The sequence below is a fragment of the Dermacentor silvarum genome, chromosome 4 (assembly GCF_013339745.2).
Source record: "Dermacentor silvarum isolate Dsil-2018 chromosome 4, BIME_Dsil_1.4, whole genome shotgun sequence".
Taxonomy (NCBI): domain Eukaryota; kingdom Metazoa; phylum Arthropoda; class Arachnida; order Ixodida; family Ixodidae; genus Dermacentor; species Dermacentor silvarum.
The window spans coordinates 37,441,264-37,460,081 of record NC_051157.2 but is presented as its reverse complement, the minus strand read 5'-3'; the positions used below and the strand labels follow the sequence as shown (position 1 = coordinate 37,460,081).

The 18,818-nt window shown below is 45.2% G+C and overlaps 1 protein-coding gene across 1 annotated transcript in view; it reads left to right on the top strand.

Moving 5' to 3' along the window:
- Positions 1-17,926, top strand: part of LOC119449793 (carbonic anhydrase-related protein 10-like) — a 105,000-nt gene extending 87,074 nt beyond the window's left edge. The window contains exons 6-10 of the mRNA XM_037713058.2: positions 5,981-6,047; positions 10,323-10,477; positions 11,473-11,601; positions 12,423-12,459; positions 13,313-17,926. Coding sequence (XP_037568986.1) covers positions 5,981-6,047; positions 10,323-10,477; positions 11,473-11,601; positions 12,423-12,459; positions 13,313-13,338 — 414 coding nt within the window. The 3' untranslated portion in view covers positions 13,339-17,926. The remainder of the gene's footprint in view (positions 1-5,980; positions 6,048-10,322; positions 10,478-11,472; positions 11,602-12,422; positions 12,460-13,312) is intronic.
- Positions 17,927-18,818: the final 892 nt, after the last annotated feature.

Here is an 18,818-nt window from a genome sequence, read left to right as displayed (position 1 = left end):
TAGTTCGGTGCCCATCATCCCCGCTGTCTCTTCAGCATTGCGCCTCCAGTGCAAGCTACGCTGTTACTTTTTTCCTTAAGAGAACACTTTACCACAGGAGATCCAATATGTATATATACGTGCGAACGAATAAATGATTTTGCTCGTCATTGATTCTACCGAAGTTGACGAAGTTGGTTGTAATATAAAAACAAATAATTATCTACTGCTTGCAGAATGCAAATAATTTATCGAGAACAATTATTTGGCAAACATTATTGAATTACGCAACAATAAAGGGCTAGGGACACAAAAATCTTGTATCCCGCTTGTTTTCTTTTTTTTTTTTTGCCCGCTTTATCAGATAGCTAGTGTGAGCGAGGATCACGTCACCACGGCTATCGCTTGTCCGGAAATATTGACAGAAATAACAACCTGCTCGTACGCTTGCTACCCTGCCTGGCCGTCGACACAGGCGGAGCTCTTGGCCATTCGAGACGCAATATCCGTCATTTGTCCGCTCCTTTGGCGGTCTATTAGGCACATTGACGTCATCACTGATTCCTCAGCTGTCATCTTTAATCTACTGCGTGTTCTGAATTTCGACGTGTTGGCACAGGAGATTCAGGACATACTTGAGCACTTCTCCGTTACAATACGTGTACATTGGATACGTCGAAATGCACGTCCCACACAAGCCTTGGTAGATGAAGCAAGTCGCAACGAAACTCCTCGTTCCCTTCAATCGGCCCCCACCTCTCCGGAGACGAGGCTCCTCGCAGAAAAAGAAAACCTTCGGCGCGCCGCGCGAGCACTTCTCCCATCGTGTGGCACCGACATCCCTGGTGACTTATCACGCTGGGAAGAGGTCTTGTTACGAAGGTTACGCCTCCGTGTAGCCCGTATAACCCTGCGGTAACCTGGTCGTGGCGGGCACAGTACCGTGTCGCTGACTCCTGCCCCTTCTGTCCCGCTCATGTCTGCGAGGGGGACATTGGGCACCTCCTCTGGACTTGCCGCTCTCTACACGCCCTCCGGCAGAAGTACCTGCTTCGATGTGGACCACCCCCAGATCGGCCACCGGATGTAGGTAGTTGGATCAAGGGGCGCCACCACCGGACCCTGCTGGACGTCCTCCGGGAATCCCGCGTGTATCTATATTTGTAAATATTTTAATGCAAAAAGGCATGCTATCGCTATAAAAAAAAAGATAGCTATTGACAGTTAACTACAGTGCCTTGCCAGAATTTCTTAATTAAAAGCGCAAAAAGAGAGAAAAAAAGATCAGCAATTATATCCTCCCTTAAGGTGAGCATTTCAAAGTGCGCGCCAAATTGCGTGGCTTCCTGGCGTGGGGTTTGTTTACGATTCGTATCTACACGTCATGAAAATCGGAGGTAGTCGTCATTGACAGCTGACGCACACGCTTGTCAGCCTGGTGACAAGGCTTGTGGTCGCAAGCCATACAATGACCATGTCTCGCCGAAAGCTGGACGCTCGGCATATGAACCATTCTTACCTCTTTCATTCTGCACTTTTCCGCAACCCACACAGGATAATGAGCTTCGTTCATTGTTATTGCTGTTATTGTTCCTCAGGTTAGATTAGGTTAGGTTAGGTTAGGTTAGGTTAGGTACCTTGCTGTCGTGTCTGTCAGCACGCGCAGCACCCTTCGTCATTCTCACCTTTTCTACCCTATTACCCCATCCTCTGAAAATTTCGATCAGTGATACTTTAATGTTGCCACGTGCGCGCATCCGCCCCCCCCCCCCTTTTTTTTATAGACTTTTTGACCCGGCAACAAATAAAGAACATCACAGTTATCTGAGCTGAACCTATTGTGACGTCTAAAACGAGCAAAATAAATGTATTATAAGATTATACACCACTCTCAAGTATATAACTGTATATATACACCACTCTCAACTAATATAATTTGGTAGTATGATTTTTGCAAAACCATTGTAAACGTTGCAACATTTTCACGTAAGCACGTGTACCCACATAAGAAATTCTACAGCGTCAGATGCTCCAATAAATGGAGTTTACAGAACTGCAATATCCGTTGTTGGTGCAGAGTTGCGGATTTGTAAACGTTGTTCTTCAATTTTTTTTAATTACCAAATTTTCATTATTCTTGTCAAACAGATTTAGACCCGACATAACAGTTCTGCTGCCTAGAGTCGGCAGGATTGGGCTTTCTCTCGTAAATGCATCGAGAGTAAGCTCAATTCAAATCGAGTCAATTCAAGCTCAATTCAAATCATTCAAATTGGTTCAACGGTTCTCTAATTAGATCATTTATGGGGCGCTATCTTGCACGGAAAATTTTCGTTTTGTGATAGAACATACATATAATTATATATGTATTGATTGCAATGCATACGAAGAGCTTGTTAATTATTATTATTATTATTATTATTATTGTTGTTGTTGTTGTTGTTGTTGTTGTTGTTGTTGTTGTTGTTGTTGTTGTTGTTGTTGTTGTTGTTGTTGTTGTTGTTGTTGTTGTTGTTGTTGTTGTTGTTGTTGTTGTTGTAAAGGTGATGATGATACTTCAAAACGTGGCACGCACCCACTGCTGGGGGATAGGCCAACAAACAGGTGATTTGAACAGATCGATAACTGGAGGAACGAATGAAGAACTCTAAAAGGTAAAACGGGGAACAAATGACGTTCCCGCAGCGTCGTCATCGCGCTCGCGTGAGAGACGCGTTTGATCGAACGCGGTTGACCGCTCATCCTCCCTCGTTCCAGCCATTGAGTGCTGTTTCAATTAACTTTTCCTCATTATTAAGTGAAAAGGAGCACACGTCGCTACCACAAAGCGGCAAAACTTCTCCATTTTCATATTGCTACATGCGTTGGGCGTCTCTTGAACGGCGAACACGGTCGCTCCGAAGAAGACGATCAACTGGCCCGTGCTCGAACACGCAGCTATTCTGGTCAGCGCTGTAACGGCTCTTGTAAATATACCTCGTAAATAGTATTCAGTATAATTACTGCTTCATTGGTGTAACGTATTTATCGAACTGCGCACAATTGCCAGAAATAATCGAGAAATACGCACAGCCACCACTTTTGGTCAGAGCCCGATCGAACTGGCACTAAAGAACGTGGCAGTCCTTTCATTCTGTTTACAGAGGAGAGAAAAGAAGGAACTGTCTGTAGTTGTTCATAGTTACGCTTAATTACTGAGGTTGTCTCTACGTTACCCGCGAGTACTGTTGTTTCATCTGGTGCAATACTGGATGAAAACAGTTTTTTTTTTAACCGAGTCGCCTTATTACTTCGTAGAATCATCTGCTCTGCAACGTTATTTACAAAGTAAAAAAAAAAAATAGCAAGATGTCGTATTACTCACCAGGTCAAGAAGTTTCCGTTGAGTTACCGGGGTTGTTTGTCAAGTAAATAAGCTGCAATCTTCTCGCGATGCTTGTACTTTTCTACGAAAGGAGCAGTGGTAGAGCCTAGAGAACGACGAATAAAAAAAAAACATAAGCAAAACAATTTGACAAACAGGGAAATGGAAACACATTGATAATGACCAATCCGGCAGCAATTCTAAAGGCTGTTTGTCGCGTGATTCATCGTAACAAACATCCAGATGTTTCTTTCATCGTCTTGAAAGAAGAAACTATGCTTGACCTGTACGATAAAGGGAGAAGTGGGAAAACGTCGTCAAATGACTGAACTTTCTATCCGAGACGTAGCGAGCACACAGTTTCAAAGGGAAGAAAAAAGGATCATGAAAGTTTTGCAGTGTAAAACTACACACTCTGATAATGGCAACAGCCGTGACACACGATTCAATTTATACATAGCACATCATGCTTTCTAGCTAATGATTAGGTTGCGATGATAATGGTAAACATGGTATACGCCTAGCGGTCACTCAAACGACAGACATTCGGCTCAATAAATTGTCGACAAGGCGTGTGTGGTGCAAGCAGCAACTTACAAACTGCTCTGCGTGACTGATTCGATGAGCCATTTTTTGAGCACAGACGCATTTTTGCTTTACTTTTACTGGTACGTGACGGCCGGTAAATGCTGAGTGAGGAAATTATTTCGGTGTGTGTGCCACCAGTACAGGTAGCGTCGCTTCACAGGATAGAAGTGGAACCTAGTAGCGTCACACTTTTGATACATCGTTGATTCAACCGAAATATTTGTCTATACATTGCCTCAAAGTCTCCTTCACTCGGTGCAGTGGAAGATTGTCAGCGGTGCGCATTGATGGGCGAGCTTATACGTATTTGGCTAAGTAAGGAGGAGCGCAAAATAGAATGAGTCGGAATACACAGTACAGGACAGGCGCTCACTGCTATGTATTTTATACGCATAATAACAACAAAAGATCGAAAGATTTCTCTGCAATGAAGCATCTTTCTATAGCATATATGAGGTTCAGAATGTGACTTCGAGAAAGGAGTTCTAATGGACAGATCGACGTATGCGCAAACGGCAAGCACAGCTCGCCATTGTCTGGACTGATATTTATTTATTTATTTATTTATTTATTTATTTATTTATTTATTTATTTATTTATTTATTTATTTATTTATTTATTTATTTATTTATTTATTTATTTATTTATTTATTTATTTATTTATTTATTTAAATCTTTATTTACAATACATAAAAGACCCTGCACACAGGGTACTGTGTACAAGCCGCAGGGTCTTGAGGGTCCACTACTAGGACAGCACTAAGAAATTCATGACCAGTGACAGCATCTTATTCGCAAAACGGCCCGTTGTTGATTGGTGCTAATGCAGGGCTCAATGCCTGCTGTTCACAGTCATATTGGGGCCAAGCAACAAGTACGTGCTTAATTCACTGTCATTGATAGTCGGGTTTCGGGAAAAGCCATTGCGCTTCAGCATGTCGTTGGTTGCATTTCTAATTTGTGTTCTTACGAAGGCCGTGGTGTAAAGTCGTAATTGACTTGTGTTTGCGCACAGGCATTTGTGTGTGTGTGCGTGCGGGCGTGCGTGTGTGTGTGTGTGCGTGCGTGCGTGCGTGTGCGCGTGTGTGTGTGTGTGTGTGTGCGTGTGCGTGTGCGTGTGCGCGCGCGTGTGTGTGTGTGTGTGTGTGTGTGTGTGTGTGTGTGTGTGTGTGTGTGTGCGCGTGGCTGTGCGCGTGCGTGTGCGTGTGTGTGTGTGTGTGTGTGTGTGTGTGTGTGTGTGTGTGTGTGTGTGTGTGTGTGTGTGTGTTAAATGATTACCCGTAGTTCGCTCATATATATTTTCACATGACTGACCCTAACAGAAAATCTGGTATTGCAGCATGAATTCATTGCGAAATCACATTGCAGCTTCTTTTGTTGTTTCCTGTGGTTCAATTATGTTGCTTTCTAGCTTCACCACATTTCTTATGGCATTTAAATGTTTTACGCGCACAAATTATTTACTTTGATTTGACTCATTTTCAGCGTGTAAATAAATTACGATACATTTTAGCGTACGCTTAGCTAAATCTAGGTTATGTTTACTACGTAAAGATCACCATTTGTAGTTATTTCTTATAGTCGAAAAAGAAACTTTTTGTGTTAATGTTCTGACAATTGAATGGTAGAAGTCAGGCGCTCAATGAAACTAATTGTTGCCGTACAAAGATTCGGCGATGGAATGTGAGCTTCAAAACCGTTTATGTAAGAATGAACAAACTCATTCGAAAGAACGTAATTTAGGCAAATCCATGTGCTGCCAATCATTGCCATGCCAGATGAGCGCAGGCCATACGCACGTAGACACAATCAATCAATCAGTCAAGCAAGCAAGCAAGCAAGCACCAGCGCCAGATTTCCCTCTAATATTTTTTGTATGAAATTCTATGGCTCTCATCACGTCAGCCTTATGTTTCGCTTTCCTTTTCTTTTTTAGTATTCACTTTTCCAGGAAAGCGGCTGATATGACCAAGCACGGTCTTAATTTAAATAAAGTTGTTTCTCTCTCTCTCACCTGTATCTCTCTTCCTCTTGTTCTTCCGTTTGCAGCTACGAGACTCCGCCAACGTAGAACTTCGGCTCCTCACCAGCCAACTGCTGCACCTGGCCTTCAAAGGTGAGGGGTACACGACAACGATGATAGTAAACAGAGGCACAGACTTATGGACGAAAAACACGATTAGCTCGTTAAATTTTTAAGATCAATAGTTTCTATTATTTTATTTCATTATGTTAAATTATTTTATATCTAAATTCTTGGTGGCTTTTCGTTCATTTCTACAATTATTTTTCTTCCACGCTCTGAAATGAAAAGTTTTATTTTGGTTACAATCTTAACGAAAACACATGCAAAACCGTCCGCTTCTTGGCCAATCCCCCGTAGTTGGTAAGAGATCTAGTTTAGAAACAAGGACAAGACTTCTGTCACCGGTTTCACTGGAAGTTAATTTTGTGAGAGTCCCATGAGCAAGAAAACGTATCGTATTTTTGGCACAGAGCCCCGTATATACATACCAGAATTTCCAGCACATGTACTGTACAACGCTCAGCGATTGAAACGCGATACACAGAATGCGTGGCTGCCGGTACTTCGTTGCGCCACCAGTGGGCGCTAGGGAAACCGAACTGATATATATTTGTATAACATGAAAGCGAGAACCAATGTGGTGTATTGTGACTGCAGTCGGGGCCCCTCGGCAATCACTCGAGCCGCGGAAAACGCCGGCCGCCATGCGGTCCGAGTATCGCGTTTCAATCGACGAGCACGGTTTGCGTTGCAGCGACCTCTTGCCGGTGGCTGCGGGAACTGGCAGAAAGAATGACCGCAATAACGTGTCAGTATGTTCTCATCGCATGCTTGCCGCCAGTGTTCGCTGGACACGGTTTTGTCGTCAGCTGTCCCTTCGTCAAAGCCGCAGCCCTAGCGCGGGCTGCAGCGCCGACAAATAGCGAAAAGGGTCGAAATTATACAGTGTGCTTGCTCTTGCACGTGTGCGAGAGGGAAATAATCTTGACCCGTATTCAAAAAAAAAAAAAAAGCTCTTACGCTATTTCTGTTCGTAAGAGAGATTTTCCGTCAATCCTGAAACTTAACATAATGTTAACGAAGGCGGCTGGTCGATGGGCAAAAGTTCTTATGAATGAGACGCTTTGTGAATTCGGGCCCCCCGGTCTATAATTGAAGAGCATACGGTCACTGTGGCTTCATCTCGGCAAAATACCGCGGTTTTACTGATCAAAAGTAAGAAGACTGCTTCTACGCACGGTGGTTGAGTCCACTCACGGCAAGTGTACAGAAATTGTGAAATTTTATTTTTTTATTATAAATTCGGTTGACCCACCCATTGGGTCAACCGGTTGACCCACCCACACAGCCTTAATTGAATAGCAGTGCAACCGGAAGTGCGGAACAGAGAGGACACAGGGCGCTGGTTGCTTCCTATACTAACCAATCGTTACGAGTTTAGACGCACGAACTGTGTAGTTGTCTGTCGCCAAATCGAGTGATTTACGGAGCACACCATCGGTGATCGGTAGGCGACGCTGCCGCGTGGCTTCCTCGTTGTCTTACGACACATTAATTGCTGTTGGTTCTTACCCAACTGGGCGAAAACGGCTACCAGGCCGGAGAACCGGGTCTTGTCCTAGTGAAGAATAAGAAAACACTTTCTCGGGGCATAATAACGCCTAATTAAACTGTGGTTCGCGAGTCACATCGAGAGCGCGCTCCGCATCGGTTTTTCCGTGCAGCTCAGAAGAAGGCGTAATCTCAGTTGCCCGACGTTCCTGCATCACGTTCCCGTTGCGTAAACGGAATGCGCTTCCCACCCCCCTCTCCCCAACACGCACATACACACTTTTTTTTTTTTTTTTTGACGCAGAACCTCACGTCTCTTGCCGCATCTGCTGGCACCACCGGCATTGAGTATTAGCGGTGCCGTAGGTTCGTCGCCAATGAGACGGCGCCTGCTCAGCAAACGCTATGCCGAAGTGTAGGGAATGCAACTCTCTCTCTCTCTCCCACCCCCTCTTCCCTCCACGCTGCCCGGCGTTCGGTCGGTGGGGCGCGGCGAACCACGTGTTGAGCGGGCGAGATGCTTCTTCCAGCGGCGATGGGCAATCCTCGTAATTGGGCTCCGATCCATCGGCAGCTAATGAGGCCTCCTCCTAATCGGTCGCGCGGGATGCCTTTCGGGAACCGAGCGCCTCTCGATGAGAGTGGACGGCAGCCGGATATGCTAGCGGTGGTGGTGGCGGCGGCGGCGGCAGCAGCAGTAGCGCCACGAGCAGAGAGGCGGGTAGGTCCCTTCATCGGGACGATGGGAAGCCACGACGATCTTTCTATTTTTTTTTTTTCGTCTCGTCAGATGCTCGTTAGATGCCTTCTTGCTACGTTTTTCTTGCTTTCCGTTTTTTTTTTTTTTTGCATTTCTTGATCCTCGTTTCTCGCCTTTTACCATAAAGATTCAGGCTCTCCGACCTCCAGCAGATATAGCTCGTCTCGGAGGAACGCAAAGAGATGGATGCTTCGCGTGAGGCTCGCGCTGCACCAAAGTCTCTCCTGCAGCGGCGGTGCTGTCCCAATTAAGAGAACGCACGTGAGTGTCGAGTGCTTCTGAGAGTGGACTCCTTTTCGTCTATGAGGAGATGTGGAAGGGGTGCAAGTCGCGAGCAAGTTTGCCAGTGGACATAGCGCTGACCTTTCAGAGTTCCGTTGCGCGAAAAAAAGGCGAATCACATGAACGAAAATGGGCGAGTGAGATAAGGCAGCTTCCGAGCTTATGGTCTTGATCTTCTGATGCACTTGCGGAGGTAATAGGTTCCTGCTCAGACTCGGCTACTAAAGCTGCGCTTAGACACGAAGTCTACTGCCATCTGGACTAATACGTACCCGGCCTTTAATGATGTTGCGTTTATCCTACTTCGTACGAGCGTGTACGTGCTCGTGTTTCCAGGAAAAGTTTGGCAGCGAGTGACGAGCGTAGGCTACACGAGCGGGACGAAAACGTGAACACACCTACGGAGCTGGAAGAGCAAACGCTAATGTTTTGTAGCCATCGGCGGTTTTTTTTCTCCTGCTTCTCTACATACTTTGCTGCAAACATCTCTAAACCGATACCTAATCCCTAAATTATAAGCTTTCGTGTGCATTCTGCGTCGACAGAACAAGCATTCAGTAATGCTAATTAGACGCCCAAAAGTTCATTTGAATGAAGTGAGCTATATGCCCCAAAACTGCGCAGTAGCCTATGAGAGATGCCGTGATGGAGGAATCCAGATAAGCTTTAACGTTATGGGCATCCTTCAGCGTTCACCTAAACCCATCAAGTACTAATGTAATGTAACGTTAAGCAACACAGTTCGGGATTGCTAGTCGACCTCTTGAAACTCTGCAGGAGTACGCACGTATATCCAGGTAAAGCAGTCGCAAGAGACCCGGACCGCGGGAAGAAGACTTGTCGACTAATAAAAAAACAGGTTGAGTGCGTGCAGATCGAAATTATTTTACTCTCGCGCCAGAGTTTAGAGCAAGCACACTCAATATCGACCCCAGGCGCCATCTAGCTTCGTGGCCAGCGCTGGGGCCGTGGATTTGATGAAGGAGCAGCTGACATCGAGGCCACGTCGAGTGAACTCTGGCTGCAAGTATGCGATATGAACAGGCCGAGTGCTATGTCGACCATTCGTTCCGACTGCACTGTAGTTCCAACAGTTTCCACAGTCTCTGACAAAATATTTTTGCCATCTGCGAGCGCTGCAAATTCTGGTCTATAGCAGGTACCCTATAGAGTCATGATCGACAGCTTACCGATATATTCTTCTTTCTGGGGTTTGACGTGCCAGAACCAGTTCTGATTACGAAACGGATTACGAAGAAACGAAGGTGAGCAGCTCGTGTAATTCATAGAGCAGACAGCAAGTGGTCTGTTATAGAACGAAACATATGTGTCAAAGGAATTAAAAGAGAGAGAGAGAGAGAGAGAGATCAAGGAGAGGAAAGGCAGGGAGGTCAACCAGACGCGCGTCTGGTTTGCTACGCTACACTAGGGGTAAGAGAAATGGGGAATAGAAACGGGGAAAGAGGGAGAGAGTGAGTACTGAGTACACGTGGGATGATGCACAGGGACACTAATTAAAAGGCAGCCGAGAACGGCAGCGGCTTAAGTGGTGGTGCGGCGAAGTTTGAGAATGTTACCGCAAACACGTCATTGTCACTGCATGACAACCAGTGCATAACTGAGAGTATTGAGAGAGCCCTCCGTTGAGGAGCACATTTGTTTTACAAGCGTGCGTTGTTCTCGTGCATACATACTTGCGGGAACCTTATATTTGGGCTTCAAATCCCAACTTTCTGGAAAAAAAGAAGTGATCGTGCGATTGGCATTCGCAGGGTCCCAGGTGGCCGTGAAGTCGGTGTCTATCCGCGACCTGCTTCCTGACACGGACAGTTACATGACTTACGAGGGTTCGAGCACGACGCCCGGCTGCGAGGAGACGGTCACATGGATCCTGATGAACCGGCCGCTCTACATGACGCGCCAACAGGTATACATACGCCTGTCGGTGCTCTTTTAGCGCTTCGCTTTCCCAAGTATGTTTCCCTCGATGACTCTCTTGCCACGAATAAGACAATCGGGCCTCATGCGGCGCCTTAGCCGAAATGCTCGAGCGTGGCCAGTCGTATACAGAGGCCCTTCGCGGCAAACTTGTGAGCAGTGACTTCAACAGTTCACTGTGTAACCTGGTAACGTTAAACAGGCCAACTAATAATGTATTAGTTTGCAGATCACGTGAAATAGTTGTATACAGATCGTGTGAAACTGTTGCGCTATATTTTAGAGAGCTCGACAAAAGTCCTGTTCAAAAATTAGTGGTTTTTTTGTTTTTGTTTTTTTGTATATCTATTTTTTTCGCCGCCTTGAACAGAGTACTTGACTTAGCCAGACATTTATTCTGGCTAACTGCCATGCTTTTTCTACTCTGTTTTCTCTCTCTCTCTCTTTACTGTGTTATCAACTTTTATTGCAACGTCTTGCTGCTGTGTTTTTTTTTTCTCTCATAATATTGGTATTTCTCGTAAACTGAAGACAGAAATACAAAATTTGCTAAAATGTCCTGTACATTACATCTTCCCTGTTCTACGCCGCAAAAATTATCAAGTTTGTTTCCTGGAGGCCGAGCAAAATAATTTATTCTTTCCAGTGTATACTTAGATTGGAATATTCCACAAGAACATCTTGGTGGGCCAGTTGATGCATATTAGCGTAAATGTCTGCACGAAAAAAGACATGCAAGGACACATTGACAAAACGACTGCGTTCATCCTGTCAATATGTCCTTGTGTAGCTGTGTTGCTGTGTTTCGGTCTTCTTATTTTTGTAGTGAGGACAAGTTGGCTCGCAAATTATACATAGGAGTACCCGATTAAAATCTTCTTCATTGGTGTGTGTCTTATTGATATGTGACCGAGCGCTGAACATGATTCTTCACTGTGCGCCCCCCACCTTCTCTCTCTCTCTCTCTCTCTCAATGGAGCGCAGCTGTTCGCCACGCGGAAGCTGATGCAGGGCGACGCGTTCCACCCGAAGGCGCCGCTCGGAAACAACTTCAGGCCCACGCAGCCACTCCACGGCCGCGTCGTGCGCACCAACATTGATATAAGGAGCGATGTGAGTCCGGCTATCCACTAATCTTCGTGGCACACAATGCTTGCTCGAGAAACTTCGCGGTGTTACAGGACGTGCACCATGTGACCGCCATTACGACCGCACAATCGACATGAGTGTTGCCGCCTACCTACACCTACAGCGCGAGTGAACTTCGAACTATATTTATTAGCAAAATCTGAGCATGGCCTCAGAACTGTAAAAAAGTGTTTTATTTTTTATTTACTTTTCTCTCGAGTGAGACACCCATTACGCGCATTTGCACTTCACATACGTCTTCCTTTATATCTCCATGTTTCATTAGTGGTGATCAACACGTAGGGCGGCTCATTCACAGCCGCCACCTTGAAAACGCACGCGGCGACATGAACCTCAACTTAGCTTCTGTTGCCTAAATCGTTATAAATTATTGTGTACTTTTCTTTCTTCGTTTTCTTCCACTTGAAGCCCTTTACTTCCTATTTTCAGACATCCATTTTAATTACTACTGTCTTCTTCTTGCATCATTTTCATATTCTTTTATGCATGCGTTCTCGAATTGCGTGTATCTTAGTGCTTTGCAGTCAGATAACTGCATTCGAAAGTGGCCACTTGCCATTTTTCTTCTTCGTATGTTCTGTACAGACCCAATCCCTTCCAATTAGCAGGACAAAGCTAAACGTCAATCATTTCTAAACGTCCATCATTTCTAAATAAACGCGTTGTAATCATTGTATTTAGAATGCTCCGTTCCTTTCTTTTTTGTAAATACTTATAGGCTCTGGCTATTTCCCGCTTCCAAACCCTCATGCTTTGCTTTTTTTTTTTGCCTTCTCCCCCATCAGGACTGCCCTGGAATGCAGGTCAATAAGTTTTACCAAGGTACGTTTCTGTCTATTTCCTTCCCACCGTTGCGATGAGTGTGTTTCGCGGTTTACGTCGAAAGAACAATCCGAAATTGAGAGTGCGTCACGTCTACTCTTGCGAAACGAAGGACGATTCATAAAAGATGCGTTTCAATATGAGAGATTCGGAGGCACCACTTACTGCCTGAGCAACTCGTTGCGCCTCCGCTCTTCTTTTTTACTTCGTCTTATTTAAAAAACTATGATGCAGAAGTAAGGTATTAAAATTCAAAAAGAAATCAATATTTTATATCAATACGAAAAGTAATGCAGTTTCAGGATGAGTGTACGCTTCCATTAAGGTGCAAATGGCTGGCTGTTTTGAACTTTCAGTTCTCCTCGCTGAACATATTTCCTGTAAGCGTAGAACTATAGCACAATAAAGAAGGATACGCTGTCGCGACATCATGTCTAAAAAATCTCGGAAGCACGTGACATTCGATCATTGCTCGTATGCCAGTAGTAAATCTGGCGTAGGCGACCCAACAAACGTCTGATGTTTTCAAATTTTGGTAAAGTAAACGTTCGAGCTTCGAAAATATGGGGTCTCTTGTAAATTTTCGCAACTGTATTTGCCAGAGAGCCCGCTATGCAATCTTCTCCACTTGAGAACGAGATTTACTCCAGCGTGCGCCAGTCTTCCACGCCTACACTAAAACTAAGTAACAAGATAACGCCGCCTTGAGTTATTATTTATATCTTTTTCTTCGCGTCTTCCTTGATCAACAACGCTTCGCGCTCAGTTTAAGAAATTTGCATTGAAGAGAAAGTGCACTGGCCCAAAGCGGGCAGCGGAGGCGTCAAAGTCTTGTCTATTCCTGACGTTGCAGCGAACCTGGATCTCCTCAGCCGATAGCAGCCGTGGGCGGACAGTGATCGACAGATGGAGCACCACGTCGGAGTCTATAGAAGGAAACGCCGGCGTCGAGATTCCTTCAGAGATTACGCTCTCTGCGCAACGCTGACAGACCCGCCGCCGTGACCTGTACCCGAGGGTGCTCCAGGAAAGCAACACCAAGCTGACGATACAGCGTGCCCTCGTGTAAACCAAGTTTGTTTGACCGAAACTGCCCCAAACACGGAACTATACAAGTGCTGCTTCGAATGATTTCTCGTGCTTTGTCGTCAAGGTAATTAGTATGCTTCGGATAATTAGAATGTGTTTCGTTTGCTTCCGTTGAAAGCAACCAAAGCGGAAGCTCTCCTTGACTCACATGAACGTGAGATATTGTTACGCTAGTTGCGTCGCTATGATTGGAGGCGAGATAACACCCGTTTATAGCGAAGACTATCCCATCAGCAGGTTCTGATCTTTAACCGCGCATCCATAGGTGGGGGTCCTTCGCACGGAGCCTTCAGTATATGTGTTGCTGAGCTCGCTTATTTGGCATCGCAATGACAGAGACCGTCTCAACGTTGTCGCCTTATCTCCCGGACAGCGTGTACATGGGACAACTGATGGATCGATGAGATATGACAATTCAATACCGTGAGTGCGCACGGTTGAGGCAAGACACAGACAGTCAGAGATCTCTGGCAGAGATGTTCGTCCTGTATCCGATTTAATTACGCTGGATTTAATGATGATGAAGACCAAGATGATTATCAATGGTCTTGATCATAGTGTCGTTTTGCTGCGTCAAGAATCATGCCACAAATACGCATCAGCGGCTAAACTTCGCTTGGTGGAGGCAGTGCATTTTCTGCAAACCCACCCTGCTATGCCGATCGCTCAAGTGCACGCCCAAGTTGTACGTGGTGTCCTTGAACGACTCGACGATAGCGTCGAAAAAGTGACAATGTCGATCTCTTTCGTGTAGTATGTAGTACAAAAGTGGCGAACGTTTCGACTTCTTCAACTCTCGAGTCAACAACATCATTGACTGTCAAACACAAAGGCGACGCTTTCTTAATCAGTTGTCACCCAGTTTGAAAGCTTCTATATTTTTCTGATGAATATGCCGGCAGAACCGCGCAAAGAGCAGACGCCGTTAACGCTACCAGTGTTAATATTATTATTATTATTAATTGATTCATATGAGGAGAAAAGAGAGATAGACAAAAGAAAGGAGAAGATCAGTGCGGTTAACCGGAATAGAAAATCCGGTTTGCTACTCTGCAATGAGGGACAGGAGAGCGGGCGACGAAAACGCTGCTATAATCCTTAAGTGCGACAAACCTGCATAAACGGCTTTAGCCTTAAGTACTGTTCATTGCGTGCCTCGTGATCCTGTGCTGTGATCACGTGCGGTGCTCGTGACCGACTGTGATCATGTGCCTGTGCTCTGTCTCTCTCTCTCTCTCTCTCTCTCTCGTCGTCTTCTTATATTACCAAAAAGGTTCGTCTTTCTGTCACAGCCGAAGCGAGCTGCGTTAGCGGCGGTCAGTTCATTCGTATGAAATTCATGCACAGCATTTCGTGTGTTCGGTTTTGAGCACTTTGTGTAAATTGAAGTAACAAATGTCAAAATATCCATTTTCTCTTGTTCCTGATGTCGAAGTTTCGTCAACGGCCATTAGATGCTTCTTTACATTTTCTCATACAGGTCGCTAGCTCTCCGTAACTATAGGGTAGGGCACCCCTGTTCTGTCAGTTCAACGCAGCAGCTGTACAAACTGCGCTGCGTGGCAGCGGGTGACTCGGACAGCAGGGACACATGAGAACAGCGGTCACATGCAAGGCCGATCAAACACTCGAGGAGCAAGCTGCGTCAGCGCTCAGTGGTTATACTAAGTTTTAAAACGCGAAATAGACAGAACATTCACTCAGAGTTTCGTCATCTAGAGACTGGCTTCAAGAAAACAAAAACAGGGCCCACTTCTCACGCTTTATCCTTCAGGACCACATTGATTTTGAAAGGAGCGCTTGCCGATTTTGATTTGCGCACAGTATGTATGAAAAGTGTGACGGCCATCACCCCGGACGAACGCTACAGGTTCTAGGTCTCTCAGCGGTTCTGTAGCGCTTCCGGAGCCCTAAGCCCGCGCTCCCCGTCGAAGCACCACAGAGAGGCCTACAAAGATGTTATGTATGCGGCCTGGCGCCCAATGTGAGTTTGAGACTCCTACTCCAAGCTGTCTACTGTGACTGCGAGGGTGAATGTTGTTGATTTTGCCTTCTTGTGAACCCACTCGACGCCCAGTATCACTCATCTTCCGGCACTCCGTAGGCATGCTACAGACAAGAAGCGGGTAAAGCATTTATCTTCGTGCTATGAGGTGAAGCGACCCAGCTTCTCCCGGAGTGAGATCGGAGTATTGGAGTTCGAGTAGTATTTGGTGAGAGCGGATTTGATACGGGGGGTTCGCATATTTCGAAAATACCAAAATAAGGCTCGAACATTTGTATAGTAATCGTGCCGAACGGCCAGCCTGGCCGAGCAGACGGTATTTATTTACTTGTTTGTATTGTCCCAAAGCCACACTGGACTTAAGTGAGGCCATTTCGCAGGGCACCAGATAGACTTTTACCGCTAGGTATTCCTTGACGTGTAACTAAATCTAAGCATACGAGTGTTTTTTTTTCTCCCACCCCTATTGGAATGCCACCACCGAGGGCAGCCATGATGAGTCTACGGCTGAACAGGATGTCTAGAGTCTCAGATTTGTACATGAGGCGCCGTGCAATGATCACTAAGAGGCAGGCGGGTGACGCAAGTGTTTAAACCACTCTGAAAATGACGGGAAGTACGCAGACACCACTCGATTTGATCATAGACTTGCTCGCAGAAGCGTTTTATGGCTCCTTCAATTTTTGTTTGAGGATGACTATAGTGGTTCGTTTGCTTCGCAACCTACCGCCTCTACAACAGCTAAATATTTAATGCTCAGAACTAAGTGAGTCGTGTAGAACTAATCGCAACGAATTCAAGACGAATTTTTATGTAAGCCCTTGACGCTGCTTCTTGGCAAAATTCAGCCGCAAACGCTCGAGAGGGTAAATTCGTTAAGTCAGATCTACAAGAAAGTGAAGATCTCCAAGAAAAGTTGAATGGGAGTAACCGTGCCTGAATCTAGTAATCGCCATCTAACTAATCTGCGATGATAAGTTAGCTTCAATATGGCTGGTGTAAGGAGCCGCGCGCAATTCCCAAGTCAAGTCATTGTAAGGTTAGGAAAAGCTCAAGTGTTATACACTACTCTCGAGCGGATTCGACCGCTGTATTGGCGGCTGTCGCAGATACCTGCGGCAAATTTCCTATGAGTATTTATTCTATGAAACTTAACCGTTTCGATTAGGTGTAATGGCCACGCACTCTCCTTACTGCGGTTCACGATTTACCGAAAGAAATCGCTTAACCAATGCTAGCCCTTTCGCATTAGCTCGACCTCAGCTGTGACGAGTGTGAATCTACCTGACCCTCGAATGGGAACTACCTTGCGCGTAGATGTATAGTGCCAAGTTCCATTCACAAGTTGACTCAAGTGAACAATGGTACGTGCGACACACACTTTTTTTTAACTTCTCTATCCTCTTATGTTCTGCAAAACCTGAAACGTAACACTTAGACATAATTCTTCATTTCTTTTTTCGAGAGATCACTGTCCCCTCAAGGCATATCAGTGTTCCAAATGAGTTTCTTCTGAAGGAACGCCATCTCACTGACGGTGTCTTCATCCAAGAAGGAAACCAATGATTGCCGATCAGCAATGCCATGCTAATAGGAATAATGTCACCTCGTGCGTATGCTAACGTGGGAAGCGAAACATACGCAAGACATTTCAAACGCGAGCACGAAAATTATACAATCTTGTCGATGGATCTCACATGTAAGCGCATTTCGTTTTCCCTTTCAAAGTACACAGCGCATCGCATGGGGAAGCTCAGATCAAGCACACTGATAAATACCCTCTCCATTGTGCTTATTCTGATTTAAGATGGTCTCACCTGTGTTAACCGCTATGAGCTATATTGAAACCGTTGATGCATTTACTATTGTTTCTCTCCTCAACTCTATTGTGAGGGCAAATAAAATAGTGTGTGCATCGTGGAAAGAAGCAGCTTCATACATTCTCTGTGAAGCTGACTGTGCGTTCTCCCTATATTTTTCGACACCAACTGAGCCTCTCTGAAATAATGACCTGCATATTTCTTTTGTTGATTGTTGTGTGGTAAGCTTCCTGCTGTCATTGTGTGTCCATGTGGCACGCAAATAAAAAAAATAAAGAAGACAGAAGCAGCCAACTGGTCACGCAGAAGTTGTTGCAGTTTTCACGTGCTTGCACTGTTACTCGCGTGATTGTTCTTACTGGCTCTTGAATTGTAATATCTTAAAGGACTGCACAATTTAAATCGCCTGTATCAAATATCGAACACCGCAAGACACGTGTACAAACGCGAGGTGTAAAAACATGCGTTTATGATTTGTCATGTCGTTGGCTGCATTGCGATCAACCGTGTATTGGTGGAAATTATAGGAAAAATTAAAACTACACGTAACGGCTCAGGCTCTTCCGTGTTTGTGTGTTTATTCCTGCTACGCTCCGAAATTGAATGGAGGGATAGCAACCCATTCATGAGAGAAAAGCTGGTTGTCACCGTATTTTACTCAACTTTCGATATTTCTCGTACACCCTGATTGGAGTACGCCCAATCAGGAATAAGCATGTCTTTTACGGGAAGGAGTTGGAAAGGGAGGGGAGGAGGGTGAATATTGAGAACTTCAGGAACTGGAATATCAGACATTTGCCCTGAAAAAAAAACAGTCAGTAGAACTTTCTTTGGTTTCTTAAGGGTACTGCAACAAACCTCAAAACGGGTGACAAACGAGTGTCATAGCTGTAGGTCAGCGGTCGTTCTTTACACAGCAGCTGCCCGATGCAACTACTAATAAGTTAGGCATGAAACCCCTCTTTGTGTCATCAAAATCACGGGCTAGCATCATGGCAATAAATACGCATTACACTGTTGTATGCAAGAGCTAGCATATTTTTAAGCGATAGAAACAGACGTCTACGCACCGTAATACAGCAGAAATGCGCCAGAGGATTTGAAACCAGAACCCTGTCGAAACTGAAGTGACTGTGTGTCTGTCAGTGCGCATGTTTTTAATGCGAAAGCATTAAAACATGGTGCATTTCGACATGGTGCACGTAATGCTTTCGCATTATATGCACCGTTACATGCACCATGGGGCAAGTAATGTAATGCTTTCGTGACCGAGCGATGGTACCAAAAATTGCCGACGGCGCGAAGAGCAAAAAACAGGTCAAACATGCTCGGATTGACGTCAAACTTCTCAGGTATATATATATAGGTTCCTGTAAACAAAGTCAATAATGACATTGAAAAGATAATTTGGTTCATTTCGGACTAGGAGGGAATCGAACCCGGGC